Below are 21761 nucleotides of genomic sequence, written 5' to 3' on the forward strand. Positions count from 1 at the left end.
TGGTAGCCACGGGAACAAAACAGCCGAGACGTTGAGCCTCGCGCTTTAAAGGTCCCGCACAGTCATCCTGATTCCCATGTACAATTGCCTTTTGACTGACTAAAACATCACCCATCATTTTTTTTAATAATAAATATACTCAGACTTTGAGAAAACATACTTTTTCTCCAATCAGGAAGTGTAAAAAGACAGACTGAGTGGGCAGGTAGCTCACCTTGACTGACAGTTCTTTGAAACACCTACATCAGGAAACATGGGCACAGTATTGCAGTGAGATCATCTCAATCAAATGTGCTTATACGTAAAACAACTCAAACCACATTGAAATTGCATGCAACATCCAATCCTTTCATACATCACATCATGGTTTCACAAATGATTTGTTTATCCAACAGTGTGGTTATTGTAACAGCATCAAATCAAATCAAATTTATTTATATAGCCCTTCGTACATCCGCTGATATCTCAAAGTGCTGTACAGAAACCCAGCCTAAAACCCCAAACAAAACCCCAAAGTATTTAGCACTAACTGAAGTTTATTTTGTGCTTTATCCGGGTAGCCAGAAAGTAGAGCATTGCAGTAGTCTAACCTAGAAGTGACAAAAGCATGGATTAATTTTTCTGCATCATTTTTGGACAGAAAGTTTCTGATTTTTGCAATGTTACGTAGATGGAAAAAAGCTGTCCTTGAAATGGTCTTGATATGTTCTTCAAAAGAGAGATCATGGTCCAGAGTAACGCTGAGGTCCTTCACAGTTTTATTTGAGACGACTGTACAACCATTAAGATTCATTGTCAGATTCAACAGAAGATCTCTTTGTTTCTTGGGACCTAGAACAAGCATCTCTGTTTTGTCCGAGTTTAAAAGTAGAAAGTTTGCAGCCATCCACTTCCTTATGTCTGAAACACATGCTTCTAGCGAGGGCAATTTTGGGGCTTCACCATGTTTCATTGAAATGTACAGCTGTGTGTCATCCGCATAGCAGTGAAAGTTAACATAATGTTTTCGAATGACATCCCCAAGAGGTAAAATATATAGTGAAAACAATAATGGTCCTAAAACGGAACCTCGAGGAACACCAAAATTTACAGTTGATTTGTCAGAGGACAATCCATTCACAGAGACAAACTGATATCTTTCCGACAGATAAGATCTAAACCAGGCCAGAACTTGTCCGTGTAGACCAATTTGGGTACAGTTCATAATATATAGAAGTGTGAGGTTGAATTGAACACAGACGAGCAGGGACGGGACAATAAGTAGACCAGAGCCAGCTGTTCCCTCTCTCATGTGAGCATGTCAGAGATTATGGAGGACCTGTGAGCATGCCAGAGATTATGAAGAAACCGTGAGCATGCCAGAGATTATGGAGGAACTGTGAGCTCACACAGGAAAGCATGCTCAAGCGAAAGAGGGAACGGCCTCTTACACAGACAGGAACCTTGTAAAAATATGATATGGTAAATGGCTTAAAGTAGTTCATCTTAATTTATCCACCATCTTTGCTTAACAAATCAACACATGCTTTCCTTCCTTCCTTCCTCCCTACCTCCTTCCCTTCAGCGTCTAATGGGACCAGGAGGAGTGGACGGAGGGATGCCCATAATGAACGGAACGGCAGGGGCGCATGGAGGAGCAGGAGGGGGAGGAGGGGAGGACTACCAACACTGGATGGAGGGGAAGATGGCCCAAGCCCAGGCTCAGGCCCTACAGGCTCAGGCCCTACAGTCCCAGGTGGCTAAGGCCTCCTCCCAGCACCACTCCCAGCCCCACAGACAGGGCAGCGAGGTCTACTCCAACACCCTACCCGTACGCAAGAACGCCCCCGCCAAGAGCAACACCACCATGGGTAAGGAGGTCCAGGATAGCGTAGCTCCATAAACATTTTGAGAGGCCCTCAAAGTTGGGCACCGGAAACACATGTACAGTAGCTACACTGTAACAAATTGATGAAAATGTTTTTCTAAAATCTTACAGTTAGTTACTGCAATTCAATATTACAGTACAGTACTATAAAAACCAATGCATTATGGGGTTCAATGGCATTCCGCAATATAGGGAGTCAAGTTCAAATATTACAGAATACATCACTAGTGTACTTTTAGGAATTTAGCCACAGTCACAAAGACCTTGGTGACAGAACTGCTTGTTTGTGACCTTCAAGAATTAGATATACACTCCATGCGGTCAAGGAGCAAATGTTGTGCAGTGTGTGCTGCTCTTGTTCCCTCCATCTACTTTTAATGGCTCCTATCCCACCTTTTATCACAGTGTACACCTGCAGTTAGAGGGGTTGGGTTAAATATGAAGACACATTTCGGTTGAATGCATTCAGTTTTGCAACTGAATAGGTATCCCCTCCCCGAAAGTTTAGGAATGATATTAGGTACAGTGGGAATTTATGTAAAAGGGCTTTATTAATGAAAAAATTGAAATGTATCAACCTACGTGACATCTTAGAGGGACCATTGTTGTAAAGTACTTTAGCAAAAATACTTTATTAATTAAAGGATCAACCTTTTTTTCAATTTTCGTCTAAAATGACATACCCAAATCTAACTGCCTGTAGCTCAGGACCTGAAGCAAGGATATGCATACACTTGATGCCATTTGAAAAGAAACACTTTGAAGTTTGTGGAAATGTGAAATGAATGTAGGAGAATATAACACATTTGATCTGGTAAAAGATAATACAAACAAAAAAACATGTGTTTTCTGATTTTTTTTGTTCCATCTTTGAAATGCAAGAGAAAGACCAAAATATAATATTGCCGTTTAGGCACAATTAAAATTTTGGCCATTAGATGGGGGTGGTGTGTTTCAGATTGATCCAGTGAAGCATTGCAATACTGGACAATATTTTGTATCAAGTCTGCCCAAATGTGTCGAATTGGACAATTGATACATTTTCAAGTACATAACTATAGAGAACATACACAAATGATATGGTAATACAAAATGTAAGTTTACAGACTCCCAGGAATGTCATATATGATGGCTCATTAGCTTATCCAGTTAAAGCGAGGCGTCCCTCTCAGTGTCCGCCACTACCCCCGTTCAGCTGAAACCGTGGCGCAGGCAATGCAAAAATATTCTTAGAAATATTGAACCTCCACACATTAACAAGTCCAATACCTCAAATGAAAGATAAACACCTTGTTCATCTACCCAGCATGTCAGATTTTTTAAATGTTTTACGGCAAAAACACACCACATATTTATATTAGACCACCACCGAAACAAAGACAAGAGGCAGCCATTTTGTCCCAGAAAATATAAAATTATAAAAGCAGGATTAAAAAATAAATCATTCACTAACCTTTTGAAAATCTTCATCAGATGACAGTAATAGGACATGTTACACAGTACATTTATGTTTTTTTCAATAATATGCCATTTATATCCATAAATCTCCATTTACATTGATTTCATGTTCAGAAAATACTCAAAAATGTCCGGAGAAATTATAGATAGTGCCGCCAGATAACATAAATAGACATCATAAACTTTGACTAAATATACTTGTTCTACATATAGGTAGAAAGATACACTGCTTCTTAATGCAACCGCTGTGTTACATTTATTTTTAGCATTACAGAATTAGTTCACTATGTAATAATCTGAGACGGCGCTCAGACGTAAGCAATATTTCTCCGCTATGTTGGAGTCAACAGAAATACAAAATTACAACATAAATATTCCCTTACCTTTGATGGTCTTCGATCAGAATGTAGTGGAAGGAGTCATACTTACCCAATACATCGTTTTGTTTCACTTCGTGTGCCTTTATAGTAGCGTATGCTATGAGTTCCAGCTGAAATGCATCCAAAATTACTTCTGGTCCCGAACAGTTGCGCATCAAAACTTAAAAATGACATATTATATGTCGACTAAACTGGTCAAACTAAGTGCAGAATCAAGCTTTAGGATGTTCTAAACGTACAAAACAATTCTCTAATCTATCGGACATTCTTGCTTCTTCTCAGGCATTCTGGAACAAAGGAAGGTCTGCTCCAAAAGCGCGCTCTGGTCACCTTGTATTTTCTCGCGACACTCAGTCTTTTGCCTACCAAAGGGTCAAAACTCGCGGGATTTGCACAATTAAACGCTGTACTGAATGAGGACATCTAGTGGAAGACATAGAAAGTGTCTCCAGATCCATAGCTGGTTGGGAAGGGTGGGGGCAATGACGTCAAAGTTGCCCCAAGTTTCAGGCTCCCAAAAATAGTTTGGGAGATTGCCTGCCCTGTGAGTTCTGCTATACTTACAGACATAATTCAAACGGTTTTAGAAGCTTTAGGGTGTTTTCTATCCAATAATAATTATTAAATGCATATATTAGCAATTTTGGACAGATTTCTTTTCAGTTTACTATGGGCACGCAATTCATCCAAAGGGGGCAGTATTCTGTCTAGCCCTAACAAGATTTATACAGTAACTTTCACACATCTAGATGGCCGGGCGGGGTGGGTGTGGAGCCATAGACAGCAGGGGTTCAAATTGTAGAACCCAGTTCCTACATTTGAATATAAAAATGCATTTTATCAAACAAAACTATGCTACATTTTATCTCTGGGACCCTCAGAATTACAAATCAGACCATGATTACTGAATGTAAGTACATTATTTACCTTCAGAGGTGAATGTATCCAACCAGTTGCCGTAATAAACCTTTTTTGATGTTGTGCACTCTACTCAAACAATGGTTTTTATTTCACTGTAATAGCTACAGTGAATTGGACAGTGCAGTTAGATTAGCAAGAATTTCAGATTTCTGCCTATATAAGACATGTCTATGTCCTGGAAAGTTTGCTATTACTTACAACGTCATGCTAATCACACTGGCACACGTTAGCGCAACCATTCCGGTATAGGGACACTGATCCCGTAGAGGTTATAAAGTACTACTTAAGTAGCTTTTTGGGATATCTGTACTTTACTTTACTATTTATATTTTTGACAACTTTTACTTTTACTTCACTAAATTCCTAAAGAAAATTATGTACTTTTTACTCCGTACATTTTCCCTGAAAAAGGTCTAATAATTCACACACTTTTCAAGAGAACCTCCCTGTTCATCCCTACTTTCTCTGATCTGGCAGACTCACTAAACACACATGCTTAATTTGTAATGATGTCTGAGTGTTGAAGTGGAACCCTAGCTATCTGTAAATAAAAAAAAAATAAAAAAATGGCACCATCTGGTTTGATTAATATTAGAAATTAGAAATTATTACTTTTGATACTTAAGTATATTTTAGCAATTACGATTTTGTAAACATTTGTCTGTTTATATCTTTCAGGCAAAATGCCACAAATCCTAGGTGAATTAAGTTCATATAAAAATGATGTGAAGGGCAGAGGCAAGGCTTTAAGAATAATGGAAAAAATACTTATGGTTTGATTCAACCTGTATCTCAGAAGTTCTGTGCTATAGAGCGATTTAAATTAATCGCAGGAAAATTCTGAAAATCATGATTTTGAGTAACAGTATTGCACATTTCATGTAGCCTAATTTTGTCCAGACAGCCTAACCACAAGTCAAGCAACATTGGACTAAATGTTCAAATCCTTTTGCTCAGGATTCTTTTGCTGCGACAACACTGGTCAAATTAAGATCCTACACCTGTAGATATAGTCTCTGCTCCCACTGTAGCGAAACATTTTAAGAAGTCCAGCTAGTAACTCCCAGTTTCATTCTGTTTTCTTCCGTTTTGGTGTCCAATGAACACATCCCTAGATTTGTTGTGATAGTCTCTGTTCCTTTCTCCCTCGCTCCTCCAGGTCCAGAGACCCGAACCCTTCCCCGGTCTAGCTCTATGGCAGCAGGGCTGGAGAGGAACGGTCGTACCCGTGTCCAGGCCATTTTCTCCCACGCGGCTGGGGACAACAGCACCCTGCTCAGCTTCTCTGAAGGAGACGTCATCACCCTGCTGGTGCCTGAGGCCCGCGATGGATGGCACTATGGAGAGAACGAGAAGAACAAGATGTAAGTAGCCTAACTCCATCTGATTCACTTTGTCTATGGCACCATGAGTAACATTTAGTTGGTGGTCCTCTGAAGCTCAGTTGGTAGAGCATGTCACTGGCAATGCCACAATCATGGGGTTTGATTCTCGGGACCACCTATACGTGAAAAATGTATGCACGCATGACTGTAAGTTGCTCTGGAGAAAATAATCTTCTTAATGGTATTTATTAGGGTGAATCTTTACATGAGATATGAAATCATGCAGTAAGTTTCCTAACTCTTGGTTTTGTTGTCAAATGCTGCTGTCAATGTTGAATTACTGTTTCTGTTGTTGAATCCTTGTGTCTCCTCATCAGGCGGGGCTGGTTCCCTTTCTCTTACACACGTGTCATCCCCGAGACTGAAAGCGACAAACTACGAGTCAACAAGTACATTTGATCTTTTTTTTGCAGTATTGTGTTGGGTATTTGCAAGGAAACTGGCCTTTAATGCTCATCTTTGTGTTATTTATTAGAAAATGATCTGTTCATGTGAGATCAGTTATTTTCAGTTCTCGCTATGTCTTTGTCTAATTATGTCTGGTTCCAGTAATCAGCTATTCTCATTTCAGTCTGTGTGTAACTAACTGACTGTATGTCTGTTTCCAGTCTCCACCATGGTAAGAGCAGCAGCACAGGCAACCTGTTGGAGAGAGAGGACATGGCAAGTGCCCCTCCCCCTGACTACGGTATGTCATCTCGCCTGCTGGCACAGAGCGCTGCGATGGCACACAGCAGACAACAGCGCCCATACAGCATGACAGGGCCAGGCTTCTCACAGGTAAACAACAACAACACGCACACAGACACACACACAGACACACAAAAAGACACACACACTTGACCCCCAATCCCTCCTTCCCCCAAACACGTGTAAATATTGGGCTATAAATTGTGCCTTCCTGTGCTATATTTATGCTAAAATGTGTCATCTATTCTACTGAGCCATTTACTTTATGTTCGTATTCTTATATTTTATTATTGTTGTTGCATTGTCGAGAAGGAACCTGCAAGTAAGCCTTTCATTGTACAGTATATACCGTGTGTATCCTGTACATACGACTACTAAAACATGAAACTTGAACTTTGGCATCCACACGTAACCTTTATTTAACCTTTATTTAACTAGGCAAGTCAGTTGAGAACAAATTCCTATTTACAATGATGGTCTACACCGGCCAAACCCGGACGACGCTGGGACAATTGTGCGCCGCCCTATGGAACTCCCAATCACGGCCTATTGTGATAGAGCCTGAATTTGAACCAGGGTGTCTGTAGTGTCACCTCAAGCACTGAGATGCAGTGCCATAGACTGCTGCGCCATTCGGGATCCACATACAACCCCTCCAAAAAAGACTCACACACAGAGTTCAGTTCCCTCTACTTTGGAAACGGTAGCTGAGCTGATGGGATGGTAGTGCGTCAGAGAGAAACACAGAGAGACAGTGTGTGTCTTGTAAAACTTGTGGGGACACACAATTCAGTCCTATTCAAAAACCGTACCCTTACCTTAACCCTAACCCCACTGCCGATGTTTAGCATGCAAACAAACACAAAAATGGTGGGGATGCATGCCAGCAAAGCCACTACACAACACAACACTAAACAATATATTAATTGCACTGTAACGGTGACAAACTGTGCCCACAAACTGTCCCAACAGCAGAGACCGAACAGCAGTCCCAACACCTTACCACTGCTAAACCTGGCTATCAGCTGAGCCTTGTCTGCCTGCGAAACAGTTCATTCAGCCTCATTTACTGCCTTTTAAAAAAACATAGCTGATATGGCTGACTTGCTTAAACAATTGTGGTTTCTACTGAGAATTGAAATGTGCGAACTATGGCATAAGGGGACGACAAGCGGATAAGAGGCAATCAATGAGTGAGCGAGGACGGACGTAGTCAATATAACTATTTGTTCAACACTTTTCAAATATACAGCGACAGAATAAAATACGTAAAATACGGTTGCAGAAACATTATGTACAAAATAAGTTAAAAATAACGCGGGAAAAAACACATAAAAGCACAGCATGGACAATGTTGACTGTGTATCATGTTAAGCTTGGAAAAGAGACCCTTCAACCCAGAATTGGGACCACACACCCCCTCCACTGAATAGCAGGCTAGCGATTGCTTTGCAATGCTTGCAGTTTGCCACTGATTCCTTCCAAACCACTAATCTTTGAATTTGCGATTTCCAACTTGTGGTGTAATGCTTATGTCCAATGGCCGCTGAATACCAATACTTTTTGTCTATAATTTCTCTTCATTATTTCTCTTCATATGACGAGGATTAAAAAGGATTTGCCAGTAGATTGTCGACTTGATTCATGATGATGACTGCTAGCTAAGATTTTGAAAGTATGATGTTGACATGATTAGTCCAATCAAAGCTACTTTTGATATAACGTGATTTGACGTCATTTAATCTGTGGTCAATGACCTTGAGCCTTCTTGGATGGGCACTTCTAATGTAACTCTATGGCTTGAACCCAAGGGGCTTGATTTTTCGAGCTCTAACCTTAGATTTAGCGGTGAGGTAGTGTCCCCATGAGTGCAAGAACACTGAGCCAATCATGGTGCAACTGGAGAAAACACTCCCTATTTTCCGCCAGCTGCCCCACCACCACAGAAAGCACTGAGCTAGGCTGAAACACCTGCATTTTGGAGCTGCCTTACTCAAGAAAGCAAAAAAGAGACCATGTTTGTATACGGCTTTATTAACTTAATTATTTTTTTAATTTTATTTTTACACCGTTAACCCTAATCCAAAAACCTAACCCTAAACCTAACCCTAAAACTAACTCTAGTTCCTAACACTAAACTTAATTCTAACCGTAACACTAATTCTAATCTTAACCCTAAATCCCCTAGAAATAGCATTTGACCTTGTATAGTTAAACACGTAGACACACACACAGGAAGTTTATATGCACAAACCTTGAAACTGTGAAAGCATCTGAAATGTGCATGTATTTGTAATTGTCATTACTTTACTGACTGCACATAAAATGATGACATAAATACCCTGTGCCCATGCTGCATGTACATACGTGTGGTCTTCTTCATGCATTCATGACTGTAAGTCGCTTTGGAGGAAAGTGTCTTCCAAATCAAATCAAATTGTAACACCTAACAGTGAAATGCTTACTTACAAGCCATTAACCAACGATGCTTTAAGAATATAAGAAGACAAATGTGTTAAGTAAAAAATAGATAAGTTCAAAATAAAATAAAAGTAACAAATAATTAAACAGCAGCAGTAAAATAACAATAGCGAGGCTATATACAGGGGGTACCAGTACAGAGTCAATGTGCGGGGGCACCGGTTAATGGAGGTAATATGTACATGTAGGTAGAGTTAAAGTCACCATGCATAGATAATAAACAGAGAGTAGCAGCAGGGTACAAGATGGGTTTGGGTAACCGTTTGATTAGCTGTTCAGGAGTCTTATGGCTTTGGGGTAGAAGCTGTTAAGAAGCCTTTTGGACCTAGACTTGATGTTCCGGTACCTCTTGCCGTGCGGTAGCAGAGAGACCAGTCTATGACTAGGGTGGCTGGAGTCTTTCACAATTTGTAGAGCATTCCTCTTACACCGCCTGGCATAGAGGTCCTGAATGGCGGGAAGCTTGGCCCCAGTGATGTACTGGGCCGTACGCACTACACTCTGTACTACCCTCTGAAGGCCGAGAAGTTGCCATACCAGGCAGTGATGCCATCAGGATGCTCTTGATGTTGCAGCTGTAGAACCTTTTGAGGATCTGAGGACCCATGCCAAATCTTTTCAGTCTCCTGAGGGGGAATAGGCTTTGTCGTGCCCTCTTCACAACTGCTTTAGTGTGTTTGGACCATGATAGCTTGTTGGCGATGTGGCATATATTAGTATTATATATACAGTACATACAATACTGTGCATACACTACTCAAGCTCACTTAGCTAGATATAGCCAAATATACTGAACAAAAATATAAATGCAACATGCAACAATTTCAACGATTTTATTCAGTTACAGATCATATGAGGAAATCAGTCAATTGAAATACATTTTTTAGGCCCTAATCTATGGATTTCACATGACTAGGCAGGGGCACAGCCATTGGTGGGCCTGTGAGGGCATAGGGCCACCCACTTGGGAGCCAGGCCCACCCACTGGGGAGGCAGGCCCAGCCAATCAGAATAAGTTTAATACAGCCAAAAAAGGCTTTATTAAAGACAGAAATACTTCTCAATTTCACCAGCTGTCCAAGTGGCTGGTCTCAAATGATCCCACAGGTGAAGAAGCTGAGTGTGGAGGTCTTAGGCTGCTGTGGTTACACGTGGTTTGCGGTTGTGAGGCCAGTTGGACATACTGCCAAATTCTCTAAAATGACATTGGAGGCAGCTAATGGGAGAGAAATGAACATTACAATTTCTGGCAACAGCTCTGGTGGACATTCCTGCAGCCAGCATGCCAATTACACACTCCCTCAAAACTTGAGACATCTGTGGCATTGTGGTGTGTGACAAGACTACACATTTAAGAGTGGCCTTTTATTGTTCCCAGCAAAAGGTGCACCTGTGTAATGATAATGTTGTTTATTAATCAGCTTCTTGATATGCCACACCTGTCAGGTGGATTATCTTGACAAAGGAGAAATGCTCACTAACAGGGACGTAAACCAATTTGGGCACAATATTTTAGAGAAATAAGCTTTTTGTGTTTATGGATCTTTTCTAGGATATTTCATTTCAGCTCATGGAACATGGGACGAGCACTTTACATGTTGTGTTTATATTTTTGTTCAGTTTATATAGGAGGAGTCAACCATCAATGTGACAGGCTGTTTGTTTTACCAGTGCACCAGGTCCCCAGTCTCACTCGACACAGCTTTCTCACAACGTTCTGGCCCATTAACTTACGTAAACAGGGGATCAGTTCCTCTCTGCCTCACACACACAATGTGTGTGTCTGTTTGTCAAGGATGTGTGTGCATGTGTGTGTGCGAGCATGTGTTTCTGAATCTAACTGTCTGTGTGTGTCTGTCCGTCCGTGTGTGTGCGTGCGTGCGTGCATGTGTGTGTGTGACTGGCCTCACAGAGATGACAGAGCCCAGATTGGAGAAGGCTGCTTGCTGCTCGGCTGCCTCTGGTACTGACGAAAGTAGTTGTGACAGGAGCCCGCTGATAACATGAAGAGGGCTAGCCCAGCTGACTGTAGACACACACACATTGTTGCTGTTTGCGAGAGTGAGCGGGAGCTATGTCACATTATGTAACACCAAAACCCTCCAAACTCAACCCTTTACAGGCCTTTCGGGTAGGAGGAGGTGGAGAGGTACTGTACGTGGGCATGATAATAGTCTCTAATTGCTCAGATAGTCACGTAACAACTCCTTTGTCTTGTTTTCCCACCTCAAATCATTTTAGGGATATGTCTCTAGTGGCGTTCTGAGAGAATAGAGATAGTTACAACAGACAGTTCTGTTAGTTCTATAGTTGTATCACTCTGACTAAAGGCAATGGTGTTCTGCTGGTGCCCCCTACTGGCTCATATCAGTATGTCAACTGTCAACACTTCATTGACCGATAATATCATATTTATATAGGCCATTTAGCACTTTTATCCAAAGCAACTTAAAGTCCTATATGCATAAATGTTTCTTAATTGTGGCCCTAGCAGGAATCAAACCCACGGTTCTTGGAATTGTAAGCACCACATGCTATCGACTGAGATACATTGGACCATAAACTACTGCTGATAAACAGTAGCCTACCTGTATGTCTGTCTACCTTGTCTAACATGGCAGTACAATATAGCCAGCAAATCAATTGCTACTGTTTTGGATTGCCAATCAAGCAATACTGTTATCATGAATTCTCAAGTTTCCAGTGTGACACAAAAGTGGCAATGACTTGATGACTGAAAAGTGGTTTGTCTTTGTCTCAACAGCAAGGACTTGAAGAGTATGAGCAACGTTTTTCAACAAGGTAAGCTCACTCTTCTCTTTATTTTATTTATTTCACCTTTATTTAACCAGGTAGGCAAGTTGAGAACAAGTTCTCATTTACAATTGCGACCTCTCTATAAGATACAAAAAAATAACTTTGATTGTGATACTGAATTGGTAAGGTTTGGACAGGATTGCACTAGAGAGACTGGGGATGCATTACATATACAGTATCAAAGAGTAGCCCGTACAAGTAGGCAGGTCATTCCACTGATAGGAACTCTGACTTTACAACATCAACTGTCAAACTACAAGCAAGGACACATCAGGTTTTTGTTGTGTTATTTTCCATTTGAATGGTTTCCTTTCTGTGATTTATGTTTCTGTTTTCTCCCCGACTAATTTGATTATGAGACTTAGCTATGATATTATCATGATCATGTGGGATAAAAAGGTTGGTTTAGGTTTGTTTGATACTGACAGTTGGGCCAGCCGATCACAGTAAGAGGTGAGATTCTAGACCCGGTACCCAAAAGCCCAATGGTGGTCCACCTCAACCCATGTTGGACCAATGGGAATCACTTATCCTTATCCCATTTATCCTAATAAGTATTTTACCTCAATGGTTTTTCCTTTTACTTTGAAACATATGTTTTGCATGTGCTTTTATCGTTAAGTTTAATTTGGGTTATTTTTACATTCAATTTTTCTGTTTTTAAATTTGAAGTCAGGGAAAAGCCTCAAGCTTACACACTCCCATACTGACCCCCCACGCATCATGCAGCTAGCTAGCGCCTCCATATTATTACTACTATCCCGCTGCGCCCCACACTGTGCTCCGTGTCAATGTGTAGACTACAGTATAGTAGACCTGGGTCCATGTAGTCTGTGTTTTCTATACTATTTGAACTCAGGTCTGCAGTCAACATTGACTGTGAAAGGCTGTCAGTTCATGTCTGTGAAATGAATTTAAAAACATTGTACTGTCTCCTCCCTATACCTCTGGGGGAAATGTTATGTTTACTGTATGAAATACTATGATATTGAAATAATCGTTGTGAATGGATGAAGGGAATGTTCAGACAGAGGCAGGAACATGACACCCAGCTCCAAACTTGGCCAAACTACAGTACATGCCTGTAGATTGGCCAACTGTATTTGGCTGTGGATGTGTTGCTCCACTGTTGTTTCTTTGAGTGCCTATATACCCCACCTACCTGGAAGCTTCTCCTTCTCTTTTGTTCCACAGTTCCGAAGGGGGAACAGTTCCGAAATTGATTTCAACAGTGTGAGAAGGGACAGACAGACACACAGACAGACACAGACTCAGCTTGCTGCTGCTGCAATAGGACTGACTGCCTGCCAGGCACCTCTGCAATCCCTCATCAATAGCCCTCCTCGCCAGTCACCCTCACCCCTCCTCTCTCACCCTCTCTCTAACCCTCACCCCTCTTCTCTCTAACCCTCACCCCTCCTATCTCGCATTCTCGCTAACCCTCACCCCTCCTCTCTTGCCCTCTCTCTAACCCTCACTCCCCCTCTCTTGCCCTCTCTCTAACCCTCACCCCTCCTCTCTCACCCTCTCTCTAACCCTCACCCCTCCTATCTCGCATTCTCTCTAACCCTCACTCCTCCTCTCTTGCCCTCTCTCTAACCCTCACCCCTCCTCTCTCACCCTCTCTCTAACCCTCACCCCTCCTCTCTCTAACCCTCACCCCTCCTCACCCTCTCTAACCCTCACCCCTCCTCTCTCACCCTCTCTCTAACCCTCACCCCTCCTCTCTCACCCTCTCTCTAACCCTCACCCCTCCTCTCTCACCCTCTCTCTAACCCTCACCCCTCCTCTCTCACATCTCTCTAACCCTCATCCCTCCTCTCTTGCCCTCTCTCTAACCCTCACCCCTCCTCTCTCGCCCATTCTCTCTAACCCTCACCCCTCCTCTCTCACCCTCTCTCTAACCCTCACCCCTCCTCTCTCACCCTCTCTCTAACCCTCACCCCTCCTATCTCGCATTCTCTCTAACCCTCACCCCTCCTCTCCCCTCTCTCTAACCCTCACCCCTCCTCTCTCACCCCCTCGAACCCTCTCCCCTCCATCTCACATTCTCTCTAACCCTCACCCCTCCTCTCCCACCCTCTCTCTAACCCTCAACCCTCCTCACCCCCTCTCTAACCCTCACTCCTCTCCCGCCCACTTTCTATCCCTCACCCCCTCCTCACCCCTCTTGCCCTCCTCCTCTAACACCCTCACCCCTCCTCTCCCCTTCTCTCTAACCCTCAATCCTCCTCTTCCACCCCTCTCTAACCCCACCCCTCAATCCCCCTCTAACCCTCAATCCTCTCTTAACCCTCAATCCTCCTCTCCTGCCTTCTCTCTAACCCTCAATCCTCCTCTTCCACCCTCTCTCTAGCCCTCTTCTCTTGCCCGCTCTCTAATCCACCACAACACTCCCCTCTCCACCTGAGCTTACCAGTATTTTTCTCTACCCCCATCCCCCCCCCGCTCCCCCCGTCCTCTCCCTTCCATCCCACCAAGGGGCAGACTTGTCTCTCCCCCTAGACTCTTCCTCCTCACTCTCCTCAAACCCTGCACTTCCACGCTACGCTGCAGTTCCCAGGCCAAGCACTGGTGGAACCAGAACCACAAAGCAGAACCAACTAACCCCACGCTAAAGGACTGACACCATCCTGAGCCATCCTTATTAAAATCATTGGAATGGTGGACTTTGTCTGAGGAGGGACAGTTGTCAAATCTTTAGCTTGTCTTTCATGCATGTACATGTCTTTTCTATTTAATCGGGATTTCTTCCTCTGCAAATTAAACAAATGTTTTTAAAGAAAATCTTCGGTGTTCTCCAGCAGAATCAAGGTTGAAAGATGAAGGATTTATATTACCAGTGTAAATCAAAATGGTAATCCAAAGGGGATTGTTTTATTAATGTAAAGATGATCATGTATGATGATCAAAAAGTTCAAGTTCATCTACAGTATACTGTGTCTTCTTATGCTTCAGACAGTGACTTTACTTTACAGACTGTGAGGTCCTTCGGGTAACTTCTAATATCCCTCTTTAAATGAGAGGTTATGTATCACATGTAGTGAAATAACTCAAATGTAAATGTTAATTTTTCATTTGAATTTATGAGGGCAGGCGACCAATGAAATAGATGGCAAAGAATATGTACTGTACATAAATGTACCATAAAATAAAATGGATGATTAATTATTATTATTATTATTTCACCTTTATTTAACCAGGTAGGCAGGTTGAGAACAAGTTCTCATTTGTAACTGCGACCTGGACAAAATAAAGCGTAGCAGTTCGACACATACAACAACACAGAGTTACACATGGAATAAACAAAACATACAGTCAATAATACAGTAGAACAAAAGAAAACAAAAAGTCTATATACAGTGAGTGCAAATTAGGTCAACAAATAGGCCATGGTGGCGAAGTAATTACAATATGGCAATTAAACACTGGAATGGTAGATGTGCAAAAGATGGATGTGCAAGTAGAGATACTGTGGTGCAAAAGGAGCAAAATAAATAAATACAGTATGGGGATGAGGCAGATAGATGGACTGTATACAGATGGGCTATGAACAGGTGCAGTGATCTGTGAGCTGCTCTGACAGCTGGTTCTTAAAGCTAGTGAGGGAGATGGGAATCTCCAGCTTCAGTGATTTTTGCAGTTCGTTCCAGTCAGTGGCAGCAGAGAACTGGAAGGAAAGGCGACCAAATGAGGAATTGGCTTTGGGGGTGACCAGTGAGATATACCTTCTGGAGCGCGTGCTAAGAGTGGGTGCTGCTATGGTGACCAGCGAGCTGAGATAGGGCGGGGCTGAGTAGTGTATGTAGTGTATGGGGCTTTGGTGGCAAAACGGATGGCACTGTGATAGACTACATCCAGTTTGCTGAGTAGAGTGTTGGAGGCTATTTTATAGATGACAACCCCCGAAGTCAAGTATCGGTAGGATGGTCAGTTTTACGAGGGTATGTTTGGCAGCATGAGTGAAGGAAGCTTTGTTGCGAAATAGGAAGCCGATTCTAGATTTAATTTTTGATTGGAGATGCTTAATGTGAGTCTGGAAGGAGAGTTTACAGTCTAACCAGACACCTAGGTATTTGTAGTTGTCCACGTATTCTAAGTTAGAGCCGTCCAAAGTAGTGATGCTAGATGGGCGGGCAGGTGCGGGCAATGATCGGTTGAATGGCATGCATTTTGTTTTATTTGTGTTTAAGAGCAGTTGGAGGCCACGGAAGGAGAGTTCTATGGCATTGAAGCTCATTTGGAGGTTAGTTAACACAGTGTCCAAAGAAGGGCCAGAAGTATAGAGAATGGTGTCGTCAGCGTAGAGGTGGATCAAAGAATCACCAGCAGCAAGAGCGACATCATTGATGTATACAGAGAAGAGAGTCGTCCCAAGAATTGAACCCTGTGGCACCCCCATAGAGACTGCCAGAGGTCCGGACAACAGGCCCTCCGATTTGACACACTGAGCTCTATCAGAGAATAGTAGTTGGTGAACCAGGCGAGGCAATCATTTGAGAAACCAAGGCTGTTGAGTCTGCCAATAAGAATGTTGTGATTGACAGAGTCGAAAGCCTTGGCCAGGTCGATGAATACAGCTGCACAGTATTGTCTCTTATCGATGGCGGTTATGATATCGTTAAGGACCTTGAGCATGGCTGAGGTGCACCCATGACCAGCTCGGAAACCAGATTGCATAGCGGAGAAGGTACGATGTGATTCAAAATAGTCAGTAATCTGTTTGTTAACTTGGCTTTCGAAAGACCTTAGAGATGCAGGGTAGGATAGATATAGGTCTGTGGCAGTTTGGGTCTAGAGTGTCCCCCCCTTTTGAAGAGGATGACCGCCGCAGCTTTATAATCTTTGGGAAACTCAGACGATATGAAAGAGAGGTTGAACAGGCTAGTAATAGGGGTTGCAACAATTTCAGCAGATCATTTTAGAAAGAGAGGGTCCAGATTGTCTAGCCCGGCTGATTTGTAGGGGTCCAGATTTTGCAGCTCTTTCAGAACATCAGCTATCTGGATATGGGTGAAGGAGAAATGGTGGGGGCTTGGGCAGGTTGCTGTGGAGGGTGCCGGGCAGTTGACCGGGGTAGTGGTAGCCAGGTGGAAAGCATGGCCAGCCGTAGAGAAATGCTTATTGAAATTCTCAATTATAGTGGATTTGTCGGTTGTAACAGTGTTTCCTACCCTCAGACCAGTGGGTAGCTGGGAGAAGGTGCTCATATTCTCCATGGACTTTACAGTGTCCCAGAACTTTTTTGAGTTTGTACTGCAGGATGCAAATTTCTGTTTTAAAAATGCTAGCCTTAGCTTTCCTAACTGCCTGTGTATAATGGTTCCTAAATTCCCTGAAAAGTTGCATATCACGGGGGCTATTCGATGCTAATGCAGAACGCCACAGGATGTTTTTGTGCTGGTCAAGGGCAGACAGATCTGGAGTGAACCAAGGGCTATATCTATTCCTGGTTCTACATTTTTTGAATGGGGCATGCCTATTTAAGATGGTGAGGAAGGCACTTTTAAAGAATAACCAGGCATCCTCTGCTGTCGGGATGAGGTCAATGTCATTCCAGGATACCCCGGCCAGGTTGATTAGAAAGGCCTGCTCGCAGAAGTGTTTTAGGGAGCGTTTGACAGTGATGAGGGGTGGTCGTTTGCTCGCATATCCATTACGGATGCAGGCAATGAGGCAGTGATCGCTGAGATGTTGGTTGAAAACAGCAGAGGTGTATTTGAATTGTGAGTTAGTTAGGATGGTATCTATGAGGGTGCCCGTGTTTACGGATTTGGGGTTATATCTAGTAGGTTCATTGATCAATTGTGTAAGATTGAGGGCATCAAGCTTAGATTGTAGGATGGCCGGGGTGTAATAATTAATATGCCTATTGATTATATCAGTTGATCAAAACGCAACTTAAAAACCAAATTACTTGTATTGTCATGTTATTATTACTATTATTAGCCACAAGGTAATACGTTTTATGATGTCTGAGGTCTAGCAGGCAGTGTGAAAGACACCTTGTACTACGGGGCGTCTGAGTATTGTTGTTTTGTCTGAATATCAACATACTGTACTTTATCAAGACTGAATGGGTAAAAAAAACAACCCTCAACCCTGAAAGAAAGAGATGCAAGGCTCTGAGTAGGGTTACCGTTCCGGCATTCATGCATGAAAGAAAAGACAACAGATACCTGTTCTACACCTCTGCCATCCCACGACAAAGGTGCTATATTTCATGGGGCCCGATTCAGACCTTTGCTAAGTAGGACTTAAGTCAAGAAAACATAGAGTTAATTCAACATTATTTGACTTAAGTCCATGTTAAGTTAATTTATCTCAAGTCTGAATAGGGCCCATGGTGCATAAACCATGTTGCCAAAGCAACACCCTCTCTTCTCATTCTCTCTCATCCCCTTCAATCAGTGCTGCCTGGCTGCCAACTGTTTACAAATAGCTTTAATAATTTACTAGACCGTGTCTCTTGCTGTGCATACAATATGATAATGATTTGGGAGCAACATCAATAAATGTTTTCTATCTATAAACCATTCAATCTAATCGTGTCCCCTGTGCAATTACCATATGTCACAGAACAAATAGGTAATTCTAGTCTGCCCAGGTATATACTGTACAGAGACCTTGGAGACAATAAATGGGTCAGATTCCCTTAAAAGAGTCATCATTTGCCAACAGCACAACTGCAAATTATGGCAATAACTGAATTGGATCGATAGCCATTTAGATCTTCATAATACATAAGCTTGCATGTACTGTGTCTCTTGTTATTTTGACACATATTTGCACTACACAATGAGAAACCTTTAAAAGGGAGAAGGGTTGATTCGTTATTGTAACTTTGTTCAGCCTTCTTGTTCTTGTGTCTTTGTAGTAAAAGACTTGAATAAAGAAAGGAAATGAAAAAGCATGACTCTGTATCTGAGGCAGGATAAAATATGTATGTCTGTTATTTCTGTGTGCTGAATAAAGAACGACGCTAGTCTGTTTGTTTGTCTGTCAGTACCTGTCGATATCAACCCCTGTCCTTTCCAAATCAGAAATGATTGCCGCTAAGTATGAGGCTATTTGCAATGACAGCACTATCTTTTGAATTCCCCTTGAAATCCTATTAGATTGACCCAATTGTTATAATTTGCTAAAGGGAGAAAAAGTGACATTTACTGCCAAACTGTACTACCCAAAACTTCTTCCCTGCCACAAACAAAATGTCTCCTTGCTGTGTCTCTCTTGCTCCCTGTCCTTCTTGCTGTCTGTGTGCAATTCCTGTCTTCCCCTAGCTTTGCCAACCCCCTTCTCTGTCTATCTGTGTTTTGATAAATGTAGAGACAAAAGCGCTCTCAAACGAGTTACTACGACCGGAAGCTGCCAATGTTTCTTCTTTCTCCACTAGAATAAGGCTAAGGTATGAGTGATCAGACTGCAACATCTGAAGAGATGGCACACCCACTCTGTGTAAAAAATAATAATACAATATAGTATTCTTCTATTATTTGTGATTACATTTTTTGGAACAATGCATTTTTTGTTGTGAAGATGAATTGGAATAATGTACAGACAATGATTGATATTGATGTGCATGCTTTGGGGGACACCAAAATAGTGTAATGTTGAAAAATGACCTCAAATGTATGGTGACTTTCTACTATAAAAATAAGCTTAATAAATATTATTTCAGTTGAGCACCCTATTGTATTTCTGTACCCTTATTCATGCACATCTATCTCTAAGGCCTTTGCAATCTCAGGAGACTTTTAACATAACACTTCTTTATTTTAAAGACCGTTATGCTTAATTGGGAAGTTAGTTTATTTGTCTAACATGATATACAGCTAAAGGCCAACAATAGTTGCTTCTCATTGGTTGAGTAATCTATAACACCTGTTATGTGTTGCAGTAGAACAAGTATTTAAGATGCTTGGGGAATACAAACTTGGTAATGGATGAAGTAATTCATTATTAATCCAAATGCATAACACTCATGGTAACACTTTTACTTGACACCCAGTGTCACAACACATGACACGGTCATAACCATGTTATAATATGTCATAACAACTGACATAACTTGTCAACCTGTCATAATATGGTCATAACACTGTCATGACCAATATATTTACACCTGTTGTGACATACTGCATTATTGCATTATTTTATGGCTGGTTATGACACCTACATGCGAGTGTCAAAATCCACATTTATTCAAATCAAATCAAATCAAATGTTATTTGTCACATACACATGGTTAGCAGATGTTAATGCGAGTGTAGCGAAATGCTTGTGCTTCTAGTTCCGACAATGCAGTAATAACCAACAAGAAATCTAGCTAACAATTCCAAAACTACTACCTTATAGACACAAGTGTAAGGGGATAAAGAATATGTACATAAAGATATATGAATGAGTGATGGTACAGAGGAGCATAGGCAAGATACAGTAGATGGTATCGAGTAAAGTATATACATACGAGATGAGTATATAAACAAAGTGGCAAACAAAGTGGCATAGTTAAAGTGGCTAGTGATACATGTATTACATAAAGATGCAGTAGATGATATAGAGTACAGTATATACGTATACATATGAGATGAATAATGTAGGGTATGTAAACATTATATTAGGTAGCATTGTTTAAAGTGGCTAGTGATATATTTTACATAATTTCCCATCATTAAAGTGGCTGGAGTTGAGTCAGTGTGTTGGCAGCAGCCACTCAATGTTAGTGGTGGCTGTTTAACAGTCTGATGGCCTTGAGATAGAAGCTGTTTTTCAAGCTCTCGGTCCCAGCTTTGATGCAACTGTACTGACCTCGCCTTCTGGATGATAGCGGGGTGAACATGCAGTGGCTCAGGTGGTTGTTGTCCTTGATGATCTTTATGGCCTTCCTGTGACATCGGGTGGTGTAGGTGTCCTGGAGGTCAGGTAGTTTGCCCCCGGTGATGCGTTGTGCAGACCTCACTACCCTCTGGAGAGCCTTACGGTTGTGGGCGGAGCAGTTGCCGTACCAGGCGGTGATACAGCCCGCCAGGATGCTCTCGATTGTGCATCTGTAGAAGTTTGTGAGTGCTTTTGGTGACAAGCCAAATTTCTTCAGCCTCCTGAGGTTGAAGAGGCGCTGCTGCGCCTTCTTCACGATGCTGTCTGTGTGGGTGGACCAATTCAGTTTGTCTGTGATGTGTATGCCGAGGAACTTAAAACTTACTACCCTCTCCAATACTGTTCGATCGATGTGGATAAGGGGGTGTTCCCTCTGCTGTTTCCTGAAGTCCACAATCATCTCCTTAGTTTTGTTGACGTTGAGTGTGAGGTTATTTTCCTGACACCACACGCCGAGGGCCCTCACCTCCTCCCTGTAGGCCGTCTCGTCGTTGTTGGTAATCAAGCCTACCACTGTTGTGTCGTCCACAAACTTGATGATTGAGTTGGAGGCGTGCGAGGCCACGCAGTCGTGGGTGAACAGGGAGTACAGGAGAGGGCTCAGAACGCACCCTTGTGGGGCCCCAGTGTTGAGGGGTTCATGAACTTTCCTTTTGTCTTAAGTCCTTTGTTGTTGTTGTAATTAATGCTTTACAGTCCTGTTTGTTTTTTCATCATATTTTAAATAACTTGTAGAAAATACACTTTATGACATTGTCAAGAAGCATTATGACCATCCTGTGTCACTTTACTTGGACTAAGAAAATACACTTTATATGTCACGCCCTGGTCAAAGTATTTTGTGTTTATCTTTATGTATTTGGTCAGGCCAGGGTGTGGCAT

General features: G+C 42.1%; 1 protein-coding gene across 6 annotated transcripts in view; it reads left to right on the forward strand.

The window, feature by feature from the left end:
- The window catches only part of baiap2b (BAR/IMD domain containing adaptor protein 2b), a 174495-nt gene that overhangs the window by 141247 nt on the left and 11487 nt on the right, over window positions 1-21761 (forward strand). For 5 of the 6 annotated variants that reach the window (XM_024431506.2, XM_024431514.2, XM_024431538.2 and 2 more), the window contains 5 exons: window positions 1565-1850; window positions 5786-5990; window positions 6329-6400; window positions 6620-6791; window positions 11947-11984. In XM_024431506.2, coding sequence (XP_024287274.2) covers window positions 1565-1850; window positions 5786-5990; window positions 6329-6400; window positions 6620-6791; window positions 11947-11984 — 773 coding nt within the window. Of the gene's footprint in view, window positions 1-1564; window positions 1851-5785; window positions 5991-6328; window positions 6401-6619; window positions 6792-11946; window positions 11985-13193; window positions 13412-21761 lie in introns of those variants that run through there. The other variant, XM_024431523.2, reaches the window with a different exon arrangement.

Source organism: Oncorhynchus tshawytscha, linkage group LG01 (assembly GCF_018296145.1).
Source record: "Oncorhynchus tshawytscha isolate Ot180627B linkage group LG01, Otsh_v2.0, whole genome shotgun sequence".
In the NCBI taxonomy this organism is placed as follows: domain Eukaryota; kingdom Metazoa; phylum Chordata; class Actinopteri; order Salmoniformes; family Salmonidae; genus Oncorhynchus; species Oncorhynchus tshawytscha.